The following is a 19,431-nucleotide window of genomic DNA, read 5'->3' as shown; positions in this document are numbered from 1 at the left end:
GGCTCCCGTCAATGTGGGGTCTGGGGAGGGATAGATGTATGCAGCCTTACCCTTGCAGACATAGAGGCTTTTTCCAAGATTTGAACCCTGGTCACCCAGGTTGCAATGGAGCAACCTAACTGTTGCACCAAGGCCTGCCCTCAGGATAATAACATTTATCATTGCATAAAATAGCATTCTTTATTTTTGCATATTTCACAATGTTTCTACCATGTATATAATTTTTACCATATTTCCGACATTTCTGACATGTTTCCCACTTATATTTGGATTACTGATATTTCCAGCGACACTGGCATTTTAAACCTTGATTATATAAATAAAGGAATTTGAACACTTACCAAAAAAAGAAGGAATTTTATTCTTAAGAATTTTAAGGAAACGTTAACCATTTCAGAATTAGAGATGCCATCTGCAACAGAACTTTTAGGCAATCAGGGCCTGTTTGGGAGGGCTCAACTTTATATTTTGCTTCTTTGGTTTAGCAGTTTTGATGAAGCTTTTTGGAGAGTCTTGCATGGAGAGTCGATAGCTGTACTGTGACGGCATGACCAGATTTGGTTCTCTGAATTTTTTACCAAACATTGATTATATGCTTTGTAAGTGGGTCCCACCTTACAAAGCCAAAAATCACATCATGAGTACTCTCCCAAATGGGCACTCAGTAGGCAGCTTGCTACTAGATTCTGGTTGAATCTTGTGCTTGAGCACTTGGCACCATGGTTTTCAAAACCGACTGGACCGGACCGGACGGTCGGACCAGAAAAGGGAACCGGTCACCTGACTGGTTCCGTTTTTCCCCAAACCTGCTTTTTCCCCCGAAACCGTTGATTTTGGTCAGCAAATCGCTGAACCGGCCAGTTAACTGTTTGAACCGTTTGAATGGTTTTGACCATTTTTCTAAATTTTTAAAATTTTTAAATTTTTTTGTCAGAACAGGCCGGCCGTTCAGGTCGAACGGTCCGACCGTTCGAACCGGTAACTGGACCCCTGACCGGTTCGGTCACCAGTTTGGTTTTAAAAACCATTCTTGGCACAGCTTTAGGAACTTTTTTAACAAGCAAAGGAGGTTCCTTTGCTTTAAGAATAGGTGGCTCTTCAATTTTTTCTTGCACTGCAGCTTTGGAAATTTCAAGTTTCGATGCTTTACAAATAGTGCTTGGTTTTTCATGCTCTTCTCTTAGCTCTCCACATTCAGCTTTTTTTGTGTTACAGAAATGCCATTCGAAATTGAGTTTGAGTTTTTTTTTTAGCAAGTGTGGGACATCTAGGATCATTGCTTGGTGTCATGCTAAAATCTAAGGCAGACAAGAGTGAGAACACATGTTTGAGTTATTTGTGCAAAAAAAATAAATACCTGAGTAGGTCTGTATCCAGTTCATCACTCAAGACCCAGAGAGAGTTCCCAAGTCCAACATAGGTCAGAAAAATAAAGAAACTTCCTAATCCCTTTAAAGACATAGACCATGTTGAATTTACAAGACTTGATCTCAACCTAATAACCTATCAAATGACCCCAAAATAATGCTAAAAACAAGGCTGAAGTAATTTGACCTTTTAAGACTATTAATGCTATTCTCAAGAGACATTTTTATAAATTAACTTTTAAAATCTTCAATTGAACAAAAGTTGAATCACCCAAAAATTATGAAACAATTGCCACTGGTATAGACATCTATGAAGACTTGATTTCTTCTTTGATGGTTTGTTTCTTTTATTCCATCATCCAAACCTTTGTCAACTAGCCATGATTTTAATTTAGATAAGTATTTGGGTGCAATAGGGGGCCAGTACTTCCTAAGTGTGGGGATAATGTTTGTTTTGTTTTTTTTTTCTTTTCTTTTATATTTCTTTTTACATCAATATATTCTTCGATTAGTTACCATTAGAAAAAAAGTGGTAAGCATGAATGGAGGCCCATCACTGATGTATCCCAAACTCGGCATATCATATGATCCAAACCACATATGCTTTTACAGTGAGGCCACCATTAGTGTATCTCAAACTCATCTATATTATATGATCACAACCATATATTCTATTGCAATAGGTGCAAAACTTAAGAAACTTTGTATGTTGAATTTGATGAGTGCAATGGTTCAATTAGTGATTATTATGAAACAAAGAAAAAGAAAAAAAGCCTACAGAAGTGTTACATAACAGAGATAAACATCACAATATCACATAAAACCATGTCAGAATCCAAGATCCAATAAATAGTTGTTTTCATCTGATCATGGTTCAGTTATAGGTAAAGTGTATGTGTATCTATATGTGTATATGTGTGTGTGTGTGTATAGCAGGGGAAGGTGGGGAAAAAGAAGGGAAAAGGATCGACAAAGGAAAAAGGGTGGCAGAAGCCTCTTCCTGGGTTTTGTCAAAGCTGCTGGATCTGGGAAATTTCCTAGGGGTATCCATTGAAGGGTTGGAGGAAGAGACGGTGAGGTACCTAGAAAATATTGAGAAAAGGTATTTGGTGGAGAGAAGAAAATTGTAGGGGAAGAAAGGGAAACAGGAAGGAAGGAAAAACAGGGAGATGATGAGACTGGCATTGGCTTGGTCTGAAAGACAGTGCGGGAAAAGGGGATGGGCTGTCAAAAGGGGGAGGGGTGAAGAAAAAGACCTAAAAAGGGGATAAGGGTCCACTGTTCTTCATGGAATTGAAAGTCTTAACTTGGAATGTGAGGGGGTTGGGGTCGGGAAGAAGGAGGGTGGTTGTGCCTGAGATGCTTAAAAGATGGAAGTCAGATGTGGTATTCCTACAGGAGACTAAACTGGAATGCATGGATGTTGGGGTGGTTAGAAGTATTTGGGGTTAGGGTCAAGTGAGGTGGGTGGGGAAGCTGACGAGAGGTTCTGCAGGTGGTTTATTAATTCATTGGGACAGAGTGAAAGGGCAGTTAATTCATTCTCAGGTAGGAGAGTACTCTGTTTTCAGTAATTTTGGAGCTTGAAGGAGGAGGTCAATGGTACTTCACAAATGTCTATGGCCCGACGGTTAGTGCTGAAAAGGAAAAACTTTGGGAGGGTTTAGCAGAGGCAAGAAGGGGGCACAATATCCCTTGGGTTCTGGGAGGAGACTTTGTAATCAGATTTATGGAGGACAGAAAGTGTTAGGTGCTGCCTAACTCAGGGTTCGTAGAGTGAACCAAGCTCGTGAGGGAAGAGGAACTGAAGGGAAAAAGAGAGAGGGGAAGAAAAGGGGATTCAGAGGGAGAGAGAGAGATTTGTTCAGATGGAATTTCGTGGCTCTTTATTTCTTCTTCGGGTTTTTATAGACAGGTAAGTTGTTTACAGTTGCAGTCTGTTACAAGATGGTTACAGCTTGTTGTAGGACTGCTATTCTGTTCTAACAGTCAGCCACTTGGACTACATTCTTGCTGACGTGGCTTCTCCCTTTTTTTTGCAAACTTGGTAGGCAGGCTGGCTATTCCCGTGTACAGGCATTGGTTTGCCGCAGCTCTTGGTCTTATCAGAAAGGGTGGTTGCCGGAGAACAAGAGAGATGAGGAACTTTGCAAATTTTGTGAACCCGTTTGAGCTCTTAGATTTGCCTCTCTTAGGTGGGCAGTTTACCTGGACAAATAATCAAGAAAATCCGCCCCTGGTCAAACCTGATTGATTTCTGGTCTCACCGGATGGGAAGAGGCCTTCCAACAAGTGAGACAGATCATCCTTCCAAGGCTTGTTTCAGATCATGCTCTTGTTCAGCTGTTGTGTGGGATGCTAGGATCGAGAAAAAGCCCATTCAAAATGAAAAATGCCTGGTTCGAAGAAGACAGCATAGGATCTTTACTAGCTTCAGTATGGTCGGAGTCTGATTTTCTGGGTTCCAACTCTCATATCCTTGCCAAGAAACTTAGTTTGGTTGAAGACTTCCTAAAATCCTGGAGACAAGGTTTTAAAGAACAGTCGGAATCAGAAAAAAGGAACTGTCTGGACCTAATCAAAGAAATTGGCTTGGCTGAAGAGGTTGGTCCTATCTCAGAGGAAGAAAGGAAAAAGAGGCTTGAAGCTAAGCTAATTCTTAACAAGCTAGCTTATAGGGATGAAATAAAATGGAGACAAAGAGCAAAAGTAAATTGGCTGAAATCAGGTGATAAAAATTCTGGTTTCTTCCATAGGATGGCAAATGCTAGGAGAAGGGTTAACCAAATAGAAAGATTAGAGTTTGATGGCCAGGTGGCTGAAGGTTGGAGTGGTTTGAAGAGTATAGAAACCCAATACTTTTCCAATCTGTTCTAGGAAAAATGGAAAAGGAGACCCCTCCCTATTGATTTGGATTTGAAGAGGATTTCAGATGTCCAACAAAGAGACCTAGAAGCCTTTTTCACTGAGGAAGAGGTATGACATCTGATAAAGAACTTGGAAGTGGATAAATCCCCAGGGCCAGATGGGCTCACTAATATCTTTTATAAAAAATGTTGGGAGGTGATTAAGGTGGATCTGATGAAGGTGTTTCAAGATTTCCACTCTAATGCTGCTCTTAAAAGATGTCTTAATGTGACCCTTCATCTCTAATTCCAAAGGTTGAGGGAGCAATAAATATAAGAGGCTTCAGACCAATAAGTCTGTTGAACAGCTTCTACAAGATCCTAGCTAAGGTTTTAACAGAGAGAATGAAGAAGGTCCTGAGCTCAGTGATTGCAAAAAATCAGTTTGCTTTTGTGCCGGGTAGACAAATGTTGGATAGTGTCTTGGTGGCTAATGAACTGATCGATTCAAGGCAAAGGGAAGGAAAACCTGGGCTGATATGTAAACTGGACTTGGAAAAGGCCTATGACCACATTAACTGGAGGTGCTTGGATTTTGTCTTGAATAAAATGAACTTTGGTCAAAGATGGGGGAACTGGATGAAGGTATCCACTTCTTCCCCTAAGTTTTCAGTTCTAGTAAATGGACAATCAGCTGGCTTCTTCAAGAGCTCTAGAGGTCTCTGGCAAGGTGACCCCCTCTCTCCTCTCCTATTCATCTGTGTGATAGAGTTATTAACAGCTTTTGTGAATAAGGTGGGAAGTGCAGGCATGTGGCATGGCTTTGAGACCACTCCTGGGGGCAAAAAAGTCCAGTCGCTACAATTTGCTGATGACACCCTTTGTTTCATTGATGCTGATAAAAATTAGTTGGAAGTGCTGTTTGGGGTCCTTTGTTGGTTTGAGATAGTTACAGGGCTGAAAGTGAATTGGGCGAAAAGCAGATTAATTCCTGTGGGAAAAGTAGAGAACTTTGATGAACTAGCTGAAATTCTGGCCTGTCAAGTTGGATTATTGCCAACCATTTATCTGGGGCTCCCTTTGGGGGCTAGATCTACTTCTTCGTAGTGTGGGATCTGGTTCTGGAGAGGTTAGAAAAGAAGATGGCCTCTTGGAAGTCAAAATATCTCTCTTTAGGAGGTAGGATAACACTGTTAAAAAGCTCCTTATCAAGTCTGCCTTTCTACTTCCTATCCCTTTTCCCAATGCCAAGGAAGGTAGCCCAAAAAATGGAAAAGCTGCAGAGAGACTTCTTGTGGACAGGGTGGGAAGAAGAAAAGAAAATTCATTTGGTTATCTGGGACCAGGTCTGTGCCCCTAATAAAAAAGGTGGGCTAGGGGTCAGGAAATTGAGAACCTTTAATGAAGCTCTTCTGGGTAAGTGGATCTGGAGATTTGGCAAAGAGAGAGATGGTGGAGAATCTTGATTGCAGCCAAATACAACACTGATAGAGGTGACTGGGTGACAGTCACTTCTGTTACCTCTTTAGGTTGCTCTATTTGGAAGAAAATCATGGAGATTTTTCCTCTGATGAGTAGAGGTCTCTTGGTGAAAGTGGGAAATGGGAAAAGGGTTAGTTTTTGGAAGGATAGTTGGTGCAGCAACCAGCCTTTAGCAGAGTTATTCCCTCAGCTGTTTCAGATTGCAGAAGATCCAGATGTCCTAGTGGCTAACTGCTGTGAGGTTCGAGACAATTTACAGATTTGGAGCCCTTCGTTTAGGAGACACTTTCAAGACTGGGAAATAGGTTGGGTCTCAAATCTATTGGATCTGTTGTGTAACCACAAGCTGGATCTACTGGAGGAGGATACATGGAACTGGAGCTGGAGTAGTGATGGAGTTTTCTCTGTTAATTCCTTTGCTAGAAAAGTAGCAACTGGCCCTCAAGCTGAGTTTCCTGCTAAGAAAGTTTGGAAGCAGGTTGTCCCTTCAAAGATAAATGCTCTACTCTGGGCAGTGGCTTTAAACAAAAGCCTCACCAAAAAGAATCTGGTAAGGAGAGGTATTCAGCTCCAAAACCTGGACTGTGTGCTCTGCAATCAAGTGGAAGAGGAGAATAACCACCTTTTCCTGCACTGCTCTGTGTCTTATACAATCTAGTGCCATTTCTTGTCTCTTTGGAAGCTCCACTGGGTCATGCCAGAGACGGTGTGTGATCTACTATGGTGTTGGGAGTTTAAAGGCTAGTCCAAGATCACAAAGAGTGTCTGGTCTTCCATCCCAGGCTTCCCAGCTGTGGTATTAAGTACTATTTGGACTGAAAGGAATAACAGAATTTTCCAAAACAAAAGTTGCGAAATGGATCAACTTATTTCATACACATTTGGAAAGCTAATATCCTGGAATGCTGCTGTGAATGGACTTCATCCTAGGACTTTAGGAGCCCAGCTGCTGGCTGGGGAGATCTAATCTTATCTGTACTCTTGTTTCTTGGGCCTCAATGGATTTCATACACATTCTGTTTGCTATTTCATCTTCAATAAAGTTACCTTACCTTTTTTCAAAAAAAAAAAAAATATTTGAGAGAAAAGGTAAAGTATTACATTAAAGCAAACTGAAAAGGATGTAGCCTTGCCCAATGGCCCTAGGAAATATCCATTAAATGGGGGCTGCTGTTTCCCTCTGCTTGTAACATATGTATTATTATGCCTTTCATTAACCATGGAAAATAGATGTTATGATCACTTAGAATATATTGCATTATATTTATCTATCAAAGGCGTCCTATTTGTCAATCTCCAGATACAAATTTTGCTGCATAGTTTCTAAAAATTTTATTTGTTTGGAAACAAGAACCTGTTTCAAGGCACATGGATGAACAAGGCCTGGAGTTTCTTCAGTTTGCTTTCCGCTGGTTCAACTGTCTTCTAATACGTGAGGTATGCTTCCATTAACTTTTATTTTCTTCTACTTTAATATTTTCTTTTATCATTCATTTCTTTGTTCAATATTTAGGAACAAAGATTGGGATGAACCTATCATCTTCTTGTTACAGAATGGCAAGTTGCAGTCCAGAACAATATGGGCTTTACTACTAACATATCACTTTTCCTCTTACAGATCCCTTTCCACCTTGTAACACGTCTTTGGGATACATATCTTGCAGAAGGAGATGCATTGCCTGATTTTCTAGTGTATATATTTGCCAGCTTCCTATTAACTGTAAGATATAGTTCTCTTCCATTAATTTATGCTTGAGGTGTGTGTCAACATTTTGTTTGCATTTGGACCCACCAACTGATGATTATTACTTGTATGACCTCCTAACCCAAAACTTCTAACTGTTTGATAAGTTTTTTTGGTATATAATGATGGCCCAAAAGATGATCCTACCATTCAGTTTAAGGACTGTTAATTGTTGTTTACTCTTAACAACAACCAAGTTGCACCCATCCTTTTAGGCCCGCCAACCTGTTAAATATGCCCTGGACCATAAATTGCAGAGGAAGCATGCATGTTTCACATTATGTTGAAGTGGTTGTTAGCTTGTTACCAAGAATTATTTGAGGCTTTGCATTTTAATAGCTTAAACAACTTATTCAGTACTCCAAAAATTTTCCTTCTCCCAAAAAGGTGTTACAGAATTGATGAACCACAATTCTCTGATACAGATAGAAAAATAGACACAAACTGGTACAAGTAACCCATCCAATATGCTGATATCATGCTTCTACTTGTAGTTTTATTTACCCTTTCCCAAGACTCATCCTACCAAACTTCATGAAATTTCTAGTATTTCTGGTAAAATTTTATTGAAATACACCATTTATGTGTTTTATTGACAAAAATAATTATATTAGTAGTATAGATGTTTTGGGAGTAACAATTGAATATAGAAATTTGCACTTGAGAAGTATCAGTGCAATTTGACACTTCTAAAGCAGAATTTCTTACAAACCACACTTCCCTGTTTAAGGAAGAGCATGGTTTATTAACTTCCATTTGCATTCTTCTGTAGTTACTGATTGCTTCAGAAGTGGCAATTGTATAGGGAGTTTACTAGTCAACTATGCATCTAATCAATGTCGGACTCCCTCTTTTAACACCACCACCTCTTGCTTTTCCGAGACTTCATAGCATTTCTATGGACAGAAACAAAAGCATTTCTAATCTTGCCTGTCAATTGCCCTTCTGGTCTAGCTTAGGACTTTGGCTTTAGAACTTAGAAGGGGTCTTTGGGACCATGAGTGATGGGGTCTTAAATGGTGTATGCCTCTTTTAGGTGACTTCAGTATTTGGACATCCGAGATATTGCATACAATTTCCTGCTCTTGATTTTTTCAAAAGACTTGATCATTCACTCTTGTTTTCTCTTCCTTGTCCTGTCAATCTCTTTTGGGTGCTCCTACTCCAAAGATCATTTTGCTAAGAAGCTGTTTTGAAAATAAATACCAGTGAGATGCTACTGAGATGGAAATCATGGTTCAGTTTTCTCATTTGTGTTTCCTATGCTTGAATAATAGTGAGAATGCCAACCACCTTTTCCCATCTTGTTCTTACATAATTGAAATATAGAACTGAATTTTCCCTCTAGAGGCTCCTTATACAAAGAGGCAAGATCATGTGGAGATGCTTAGGGACAGCTATATTTTAGAGTGTACAAAATGCAAGAAACGATAGAATTTTCAATAATTAGCTAGAGGTCTATACAATCATTTGATTTCATGGTGGTTAGGCTAGCTCATTAGGTATTGACAAGAAATGAGATAATGGTGTTTTTGGACTTTATCCTCAGGGGATGTCAAGTAACAACTTGCTGTTCCCAATGGTGACGACTGACGACATATAATAGAAGGGTATCCTGCACCAGAAAAATCATCACATTCCATGTTCACAAGAGTTCAGCAGAGGTTTTAATTCCAGCTCCCAACCTGAGACAACCCTTCTCCATTATCTGGGCTTGAGACCAGCAGCGTAAGACAATCTCATACTGGTGGAGTTTGCACCGGAAAATTGGGAGGGTAAAAAATTTAATTTTGATTGTTATGCCTTGGGCAGCCCTGGATCTTCTGGGTTGGAGAATGTTTTTAGAGACCATACAGGTACCATATTTTTGAGCTTTCTATGGGCCTACAGGTCAAGGCAATTATATGAGTGCAAGTGTTGGTTACCTGGCCTTAAGCTGGCCTATCATTTTGGTTGGGACACCACATTTGATTGAAGGGAATTGCTAACTGGTGGTTGATTAGATGGATTCAGCTGAAGATGGCTTTTGACTTCTTTGGTTCGTGCTTAGTGAGGCAAAAGCCTTTACTGCCTTCTTGAACTGTTCCTTCAGGTGGGTTCCTTGGTCGCTATAATTTTAGATACTGGTTAGGGATGGGATTGAGAGGTTAGTTCTTCCATGTGCAGATCCTGGCCCAGGGGCAGAATATCAAACCTGATTGCACATTTGTACTTATTTATATGCATTTTGCTTTCTCAGCTTTATCCTGTATGCTGTTGTAAATTTTAGATATGTTTTTTTTATCAGTAAAAATAGAGAAAACTTTATTTATGTAGAAGAAATTTACAATGGAGAGTAGCCTCAGCTACCCTTGTAACAATAACAGGAGAAAAGCAGAAAGACAAACCCAGAACTAGCTATTTAAAATCTTAGATATGCTTGCTTCCCTGCTAAAGGATTTTTCCTTCTAGCAGGGGCTAAAGCTCTTTTCCTTATTGATAAATTCATTTCAGATGTTATCCATAAAAAATACTTTATACCCAACAGTTACTATAGTAAACCCCTAAAATGGCATTAAAAAACTAGGAGGAAAAATATCCAAAATTAGTTTGAAGGAACTAGAATGACATGGAAATCTATCATAATTCATAAAATACAACATTAGGAAAGTCTGGATTCAGTTGTATAAAAATTACGATGAGAACTCCATATCTCCTTAAAATCCCCTAGATCACATTCAGGAGGCCCTAGAATCAGATTGAAGAGGCCAATAATTGACTAGGTGACCCAAAAGAAATGACCACTGTAAAAATCCAGACTTCTGCCCATGTGACTTCTAAAGCCTCGTGTTTGAAGGACACTATTTCTGGTCTATCTTCTTCTTTGTCTTTGAAGCCAGCTCGCGTTTTGCGTATGAACTATGGGGGACTAGGTTTTAAAGGAGAAAGATTGGTGAGGAAGGATACATCTTCGCGGTTGAGGGCAAAGAAGGTAACAGGATTTAAACAAATTGCTTCTAGGTCTTTTGGCATTCAGGGCAAGAGGAAGAAGGAGCTTTGGGAGTGGGTGATTATGAAGTTCATAAGACCGGAAGAATCGAGCATTTCTGAGCATTTGGAGGCTGAAACAACTGCAGAGAAGTGTGTTTCCAAAGCACTTCCATGGGTTTTTGAAGATAGCGATGCACAAGAAAGTGTTTCCGCCAAGGAATTGGCCGTTCATTCAGTGAAAGAGATTATCAAAGTTCCAAATGGGGAAAAGGAGGGCGATGGAGTGGCAGAAAGAGTTGAAATGAGTGGAAATCAGGACAAGGAAGGATTTCCAAAAAAGAATGTGAGTTTCACCTCATCAAACAGTAAGGTTCCCACTTGTGACTTCAGTCGTAAAGATTTGGTCCATGAATTGGTGGGAGTCACAAGTGACGAGATTAATAAGAGGACGGGTGAAGAAGAAGTTTTGAGTTCTTTGGTTTTCATTGGAAAGTTGGGGAGGGGTCTGGGGAGGATGATAGTTGAAGATGTGTCGAAGTTGACTAATCATGAAAACCCCAGGGCAGGGGAGCTGAGAAAAAAGAAAGGATCTAGCAATGGGTAGCTCGTTCATGTCACCAAGGTTTTTCTTCATCTCAAGGAAAGACTGGTTGGGGACGGTCAATGTGGCAGATTTAAGAGAAAACACAAAAGGAAAGGATGTAAATGGTTTAGCTGTGGGTTCAGATAAGAAGGCTCAGAGCATTGATTTAAATTATCAAAGAGGGGAACATCTCACAGGGGAAAAGGAGGATAAGTATAGGTTAAAGTATTATGAGAGGAATGTGGAGGAACATAGAGATAGCAGGAAGAAGGCTGAGGAGAAAAATAATGAAAGGGGGGGGGGTGGAGTAGCGAGGGGGAAAAGGAAATAGGAAGGAATAAAGCTGAAGAAACTCCCAAGGCAAATATAATGGAAAGAGGTAAAGTCGGCATTGATCAACTAGTAGATAGACAGTTGGCAGTTGGAAAATCTCTTGGCCTTTTCTTTTTGAGGGGAGAAGCGGTGGTGAGGAAGGCAATCAAACAATTTGAACAGAATAGAAGGCAGGAAAGTAATAAGAAGACTGCAGTTGAGGAGGGGGGTGGGAAATGGGAGGAAGGTGAAGGAGAGGAGTTTTACATAGTTGATGAAGAGTGAAGTGTTTTACTGGTATGCTGCAGGTCAAAGGGTGAGGCTTGTGTATCTGTGGTTGTTCTGCATTTGGTTCTCAGGCTTAGTTTATGTGCTCTTGTGGATGTTGCAAATTCTGGGTTTTAGTTTTTATGTTTCTTTTGGGGTGGTTGGGTTTGTAAGATATTTGAAGGGTTGTTGTGTTGGGATTTGGGTGAAAAAGTTTTTCAAAGGGAAGTGTTTGGGGAGTTGTTCCTTAGCTTTATGTGGAGGTATTTCCTCGACACCTCTCTAGGTTATATTTGCTTTTTCTTTTAATGGATTTTCTTTTTTACTTATCAAAAAAAAAAAATAGACTATGACCCTAAGCTCATTTCTGAAAAATGTCATTATCACTTTTCTGGTTTTCTTCTCTACCACGTCACTTTCATATTCATATGTCATTGTCACATCTTGACATGGATTAAAATGCCTATCTTGTGGGATGGATATTATTCCAAGTGTATTTTTTATTTTATGTTTTTGTTACTGTTATTAATGAAATTGCAATTAATGGTACTACCACCAGAGCAGGATAGTAGAATAACATTGATTCCATGGCCATAACCACTTCATGTAATCAATTTGAAAGCTGTTTTTGTCATGCTAAGCTTTCTGACTTGTATGATCAATCACTTGTTATTTATGGGAGTATGGAGAATCGGATAAGATTGAAATCTCTTGAGGTTGTTTGATCTTCTGAAATTTGGGCTTAGGATGGCTTTTATATATCTGTAGTGCATGAGTTGAAGTAATTTTTTTTTCTTTGATAAATTTTGTACAATTTAAGGTAAAATTTCTATTTCTTGGCACCTTGTTCCAGTGGTCAGATAAGCTGCAAAAGCTTGATTTTCAAGAGATGGTGATGTTTCTTCAACATCTTCCTACTCAGAACTGGACCCACCAAGAGCTTGAAATGGTGCTTTCAAGAGCATACATGTGGCACACCATGTTCAACAGCTCCCCGAGTCACTTGGCCAGCTGAGATAATATCAGATCCATCGCTAGTCCTTTTTTTTGTTTGTTTCTCTACTACAATACGGAGGAAACTAAATACTTTCAATTTGTATTCGTGTTTGTAATTTATATGTTTTGAACTGTTTCTTTGTAAAACCACCTGTGTCCATGAATGCAAGAGCTTTGAGATAGAAGTGCCATTTATTTTTTTTGTGATTATGAAATAAAATCCGCCAGTTTGAGGTTATCTTGCACTGCCAATCCCAAGCCTGGAAAAAGGAGGGTTCTGTCAGGTTGGCAGCTGGCATTAAAACATTTGCCAAATGTCATTAGCGAACCCCATATGGTTGGGACACAGCTTAAATAACGATGGAAATGGTATGAAATAAAGTCCCCTATGGACGTGCAAAACGGTTTGATTCTGGGGGTGTTTTGTACTGTGGTTGATAAATTATGTGGTGTGTTCTCTCTCTCTCTCTATATATTTATTTTTTGTGGACAAAAATAAGTATAGATAGTCTGAACAACATCACACCCACATAGTCATAGGCGTTGTTGGTACCCTCTGTTTCGATTCCATATCAAGAGTATATTTCAAACAAAAAACGTAATTTAATCATGACTAAATGAATTAATAAAAAAATTATTGGATGAATTAAAAAAAAAATTAAGGGATTTTTGCATAAAAATGATCAAGTTTGGTCAATTAGCAAATTTGGTTACGTTTTCAACATAATTGCCAAAACAGATAGTGGGAGAAAATTTGGATTTTTTTCCTAAACAAATTGCCTCTTAAAAATCCAGCTCTTAAGAGTTAAGACCCTATTCCTTTGTTCTCTCTCTCTCCTTTGACTTGGTGCAATGTTATCTTGCAAGTAAACTCCTCTCATCATCTAAAATCCTTCTATTTGTAACATGGTTTTCAAAATCGGACCGGACCAGAAAAACTGGGAACCGGTCAGGTGACCAGTTCCGTTTTTCTCCAAAATTAGATTTTTTCCAAAACCTATTATTTTGGTCAGCAAACCACTGACCCGTTTGAACAGTTTTGACTGTTTTTTTATTTTTTTTGTTAGAATGGACCGATTGTTTGGTTTAAACGGTTGGACCGTTCAATCTGATAACTGGACCCCTGACCGGTTCAGTTTTAAAAACCATAATTTGTAAAGGGTATTGGGTCGGGCCGAGGATGCTATGATTGATGATGCAATGAATGGAAATTCTGCATTAGATTTGTTCACGTGAGGGATGTTGTGATCGACTAAAGATGTAATATTGGGGATAATGCAATTGATTGGTAGGTTAAAATTCTATGAAGGAATATCTTTAATCGATTGAGTTGTCCAGATGAAGGTATACTTCTCATTGCTTTTAATTTGGTAAAACTCGCTACTGCCATCTCTTTGCTCTTAATATAGTTTCTTCATTTATTATTGATGGAGGGTGATTTCATCCGACGTAAATGATAACTCAGCATGATAGATTGGCCGCAACTTGGCGTAATGGGCTCGTTGAAACCATAGCAGAATAACTCGCCACAAGACAGCTTGCTACAGAACGGCTTGCTGCAAGGCAGCTCGCTACGAAGGAGTTCGCTACAAGGGAGCTCGCTACAAAGGAGCTTGCTATTAAGCGACCCGAAGTCTTCGGGAAACTTCTCATCCAACAAGACCGTGCCTGTCAAGACTGCTCCCACGTCTCTTGTCTGACGGCGCAGCACATGCCAGTCCAGAGGATTGCGCCCATGTCTCACGTCAGGCAGCGTGGTACACGTTGGCTCTGCATAACGTCTCTCAACTGATAGGACCGTACTCTGCGACGGATACCTGCACCAATCAAATCAGCCTGGCGAATAACGGCTGTAGCAGAGGATCAAAGGCGGTTACACCCGATTTGACAGAACATCAGTATATAAAGGTCCCGATTTCCAAGGGGCAGAAAAAACTTCTACGAATTGATTTCGCGCTATCTGCACTCTTAGCTCTCATTGTATTCTCTGCAATTCTCTCTCAGAGTTCTAACTTGACCGTCGGAGTGTTCCCGTCGGGCGAGCTCCTCGGGAATCCTTCACTGTCTTCTCCATCTCAGGTACTGTTCGTTGCCAGTTAGGAGCCAGGCCACCGCCAGCTAGGAGTGACCGGATGCATTATATCATTTGGCGCCGTCTGTGGGAACGCTTCAAAAAGCCTTCCACTAAAACTTTGTAGACTTTAGTTCTCATGGCTTCCTCCAGCAACGCAGGACGCAGTGCAGCAATGAACACCGCCGGGGAGCAACTCCAGGTCCCGGCGGTGTGAATTGGATAGTTCACCGTCCCCCTCTCCGCGGATGGAGTTCCCATTTTAAACATGCCTCAAACAATGGCACCCGTGAATGTTCCACTCCCTTGCAGGGTTGGAACAACCTTCACCGAACCCTCCCTTGTTCTTCCGGCGACCGCCCAAAACTAACTTGAAGACTTGGTGCAATGCAAGCAAGCTATGCAAGCTCAGATGCAACAGGTCCAGCAATTCCAACTATATCAGCAGCAAGTGCTGCACCAAGTTTCTCAGCATCACTATCAGCAGCAGTTTCCTCCGCTGCCTCAGACCCAACAGTCGCTTCCTCCTCGACATCCGGCCGCCAACAAGTCAGGCCTCGCCGTCAGAACGAACGTCCTTCTCGCCGGGGATAGACCTCTAAGACCCAGAATCCTCTCAAGAGTCAAGTCTCATCCCACGGGAGGAAGGAAAGACCAGTTACCCCTGTATCGCCGCACGCAGTCAGGTCGAGAGGGTCTCAACTTACCAGGCCCGCATCACCTCAGCTTTCCGAGTTCGTGGCCCCGCTTGTGGAGAACCTATTCGAGGTCTTGGCCGCAGACTCCAGGCAAGATCTCTCTATCCGTAGCCATCACCAGCAATCTGTCCCCCTCCCCGCAAAAACTGTGCCCGACAATACCGAGGCCAGCAGCACCAAGGCGGAGTCCGCAAAAAAGCAGCGGAGACGTCGTCGAGCTCGCCGAACTGCAACGCACAATCTGCCCGAGCTCAAGGGTAAGGAAGAGGTAAGCTCGGGCGAAGTGAAAGCCACTCCGCTCCTCTCTGTACCATCCCCTCTGTCTCCAGAACTCTTGGCCGTCCCAATGCCCAAGGACTTCAAATTACCTCCCCTGGACAAATATGACGGATCATTCGACCCGAATGATCACGTAGACGCCTTCCAATCACAGATGCACTTGGCAAGGGCCAGTGAGTCCTGCACGTGCGTGGCTTTCTCCACCACTTTCAAAGGAGTAGCCCGCACATGGTACAGGAACCTGGCGCCCGGGTCAATAAGAAGTTGGGTGCAGTTCATGCAAGTCTTCACTTCTCATTTCATCACCAGCAAACGGTGTCCGAGAACACAGGAGAGCCTCCTTGGCATAGTCCAGAGGGAAGGAGAATCTATTCGAAGTTACATCAAGCGGTTCAATGACGCTTGTTTACAGATACCCGACCTAGACCCCGCAGTTCGGCTTACCGCGACCAAGAGAGGCATCACGCACAAAGAATTTTAGTGGCACATGGTTGTTAATCGGCCCAAGACAGAAACCGAGTTTCTTAAGCTCGCGGACCAGTTTATAGGGACGGAGGAGGAAATCAACCAGAAGGGTGAGCAGGTCCTTGAAAAAAATAAGGGGAAGAAGCAGGCACTTACCACCATGCAGTGAGCCGATGCCAGTTTGGCGAGCTGCCTATGGTGCATCCCGGTCTAGTCCGCGACCTCCTCATGGCTAACTGCCAGCTGGCTCTTCCGCGTGGCCACAAGAAACTTGGTGACGCTTACGTCCCTCCCCTCCGTAGGGAACCGCGGGAAGACGGTGGGACCGGACCGCGCGGCCGGAGGGTACTGCTCCCGGGGTGGAACCTCTTCTTCTTCTTCGCCGCCTCCCGCGGCTACTCCCTCGAATGGCACAGGTGGGACTTCTGGCGGCAGAACAAAGGCTGGGTCCGCAGCCTCGAACTCGGCGGTCTCAAAGGTGGACGCTTGGTCGGGGCGCGATCTCTTTGCCCTATGCTTCTGGTTGCTTGATAGCAGACGACGTGCATCTACACCAGACATGTTGGCTGCAAGAATCACAAGGCATTAGTCCAGCTCGCAAAAAAAAAAAAAAAAAGAAGAAGGTGACCTAAAGGTAACCTACCGGGGCTCAAGCCGGCCTGCACGAGCTTGTCCTCAGCCAAGTAGTCCGAACAGAGAAAGCCGACCCCTGCCCAGGACTGCAACGTTTCTCAAACCTTCGGGTCCAAGTCAGTGCCCGGATCCTAAATGGCGGCCCTCTAGTGGGTCGGAAAGGGCCACCCCTCGGGGTTGCGAACTACAAAATAACCCTGCTTCCAAGCTGGGATCCTATTGGGTAGCTCGTGGAAGAGCTTGAAGCTGGGACGGGGGAAAAAGTAATAAGAACACCTTTCTGGAGGGGCTCCAGGGGAGGCATTCTTAATCGACAAAATGGTGGCAAAGGTATCAATGGAAAGAAGAAGACAATACTCAAAAAACAGGGGAATAGTCCCCCCCCAGATTCCGAACAGAGTTCGGGTGCAGTTGGTCTATGGTGACATTAAAATGGCAAAGAACCTCCACTATCAGAGGGTGAAGAGGGAGTTGGAGACCAGCCACGAGTTGCTCCTCAAGGATCACGATCTCGTCGTGGCCGTGCTCCCAGGGATATTTACCGGATGAGAGGCTATAGATGAGATCCCTGGGGAGGTCATACTAGAAAACTAAGGCCTGAACTCTCTCCAATGACATGGAGGAGGGGCCGAAGCTATCCCGGGAAGTAGAAGCAGAGTTACCAGAGGCTTCCCGAGCCTCCGAAGACCGCCCTTCGGGGTACCTAGACATTGTTTGGACAGAGTAGAGGACTCACTGGAAAAGTGGGCTGAGAAAGCGACGAAGAACGGGGAGAGTTTGAGCAAACAAGACGAAGGCGCGACCTCAAAACTGAATGCAAGGCAAGTTGGCGTAAAGAAAATGAGGCATGGGGCCCTCCTATTAATAGCCACTGTGCCCAAAAACCAATGGTCTCGATCAAAGCGGATCCAACGGCTTACAATAAAGCCGACTTCACATCCTTCGAGACCGAAGTAAAGACGGCCGCACGTCTTCCCAAACTGAAGGCAGTTTGGCGCATTTTTTGGCACCCGAAAAATCCAGAAATTGCTTGACACCTGCGCGTATACATCATGCGATCAGTCAACCTAGTTTAAATCACAGGTCAAATCCACCCGTCACTTCATGAACTCCCCGCGCTAATGTAAGTCCCTTAGCCCGAGGAGTGGGGGGCAATTGATGAAGGGTGATTTGACCCGACCTCCTAACTAAGGGACACGTTGGTATGACTCAACGTAAATGACAGCTTGGCCGCAACTCGGCGTAATGGGTTCGCTGAAACCACAATAGAATAACTCGCCCCAAGACAACTCGCTACAGCTCTCTACAGAACAGCTTGCTGCAAGGCTGCTTGCTATTGGAGCTCATTACGAAGGAGTTTGCTACAAGGCAGCTCGCTATTAAGCGACACAGAGTCTTCGGGAAACTTCTCATCCGACAAGACCGTGCTTGTCAAGACTGCTCCCATGTCTCTTGTCTGACGGCGCAGCACCTGCCAATCTAGAGGATTGCGCCCTCGTCTCAAGCCAGGTAGCGTGGTACACGCCGACTCTGTATAACGTCTCTCAATTGGCAGAACCGTACTATGCGACGGATACTTGCACCAATCGAATCAGCCTGGTGAATAACGGCTGTAGCAGAGGATCAAAGGCAGTTACACCCGATTTGACAGAACATCAGTATATAAAGGTACTGATTTCCAAGGGGCAGAAAAAACTTCTACGAATTGATTTCCTGCTATCTGCACTCTTAGCTCTCATTATATTCTCTGCATTTCTCTCTCAGAGTTCTAACTTGACTGTCGGAGTGTTCCCGTCGGGCGAGCTCCCCGAAAATCCTTCACTGTCTTCTCCATCTCAAGTACTGTTCGTTGCCAGCTAGGAGCCAGGCCACCGCCAGATAGGAGTGACCGGATTGCGCTACATCATTTATTTTTGTCTACTTGTAGTTCTAGTAGTTAATTGTATGAGCGATCCTTAGATATTGGCATTCTTGTTTCTTGTTTAGTATCCGGTCTTAATCCTTCTATATTTAATTTCTTTTTATCTTGTAATGGACATAAGAGGTCTCCTATCCTTAAGTATTGGCATTCTTGTTCCCTTTGGGTTCTGATGAAGGAAGATTTGGCCCGACCACGTAATCATTCATCACGTGGCAAAGGCAAACAGCTCGGCACAACAGCGCACCCAGGGCGCAAGCACCAAAGGGAAGAAACCAGCAGTCCGAACTCCCTACGAGGAGCCCGACCTCCCTACTAAGAGCTCGAACTCCCTACTAAGAGCCCGAACTCCCTACGAGGAGCCCGAACTCTCCCTTAGGCCCTGAGCCACACAAGGCAGTGACCCAAACTGGCCCGCCTCATGGCAGTTCGGGACACTCTCCTATCCGAACTCAAGACTTCACATCGTTCGCCACTCCAGCACTTCGCCTCCAGGACGCCGAACTGAACAAACGTACCATACCTGACACCGAGGAGGTCCGTATCCAAGGGAGGCGCACCTGACTGACTTGGGATCTGACGCTTGATAGCCGCACTTCAACGGTCACCTACCACCGCCACTTGCCACCGTCATCGCCAGTCGCAGAGACGGCTTCGACAAAAGGGAGCAGTGGCGGTTCTGTCCGGCAGAGGGGATGACACCCGAACTGGCAGGAGACCAGAGGTAATCATACCCGACTTGACAGAAGCTTAGGAGTGAGTGTACGAGGTGGCTATAAAAGGCTCCCTACCCCCAAGAA

The 19,431-nt window shown here is 43.1% G+C and overlaps 1 protein-coding gene across 1 annotated transcript in view; it reads left to right on the top strand.

The window, feature by feature from the left end:
• LOC104605264 (uncharacterized) overlaps positions 1 to 12,805 on the top strand; it is a 52,397-nt gene extending 39,592 nt beyond the window's left edge. Inside the window, exons 8-10 of the mRNA XM_010269951.2 lie at positions 7,047 to 7,132; positions 7,314 to 7,415; positions 12,425 to 12,805. Coding sequence (XP_010268253.1) covers positions 7,047 to 7,132; positions 7,314 to 7,415; positions 12,425 to 12,586 — 350 coding nt within the window. The 3' untranslated portion in view covers positions 12,587 to 12,805. The remainder of the gene's footprint in view (positions 1 to 7,046; positions 7,133 to 7,313; positions 7,416 to 12,424) is intronic.
• Positions 12,806 to 19,431: the final 6,626 nt, after the last annotated feature.

Source organism: Nelumbo nucifera, chromosome 1 (assembly GCF_055504915.1).
Source record: "Nelumbo nucifera cultivar China Antique chromosome 1, China Antique-T2T, whole genome shotgun sequence".
Classification (NCBI taxonomy): Eukaryota; Viridiplantae; Streptophyta; class Magnoliopsida; order Proteales; family Nelumbonaceae; genus Nelumbo; species Nelumbo nucifera.
The sequence above is the reverse complement of the archived record's forward strand: the minus strand, read 5'-3'. Positions and strand labels throughout refer to the sequence as shown.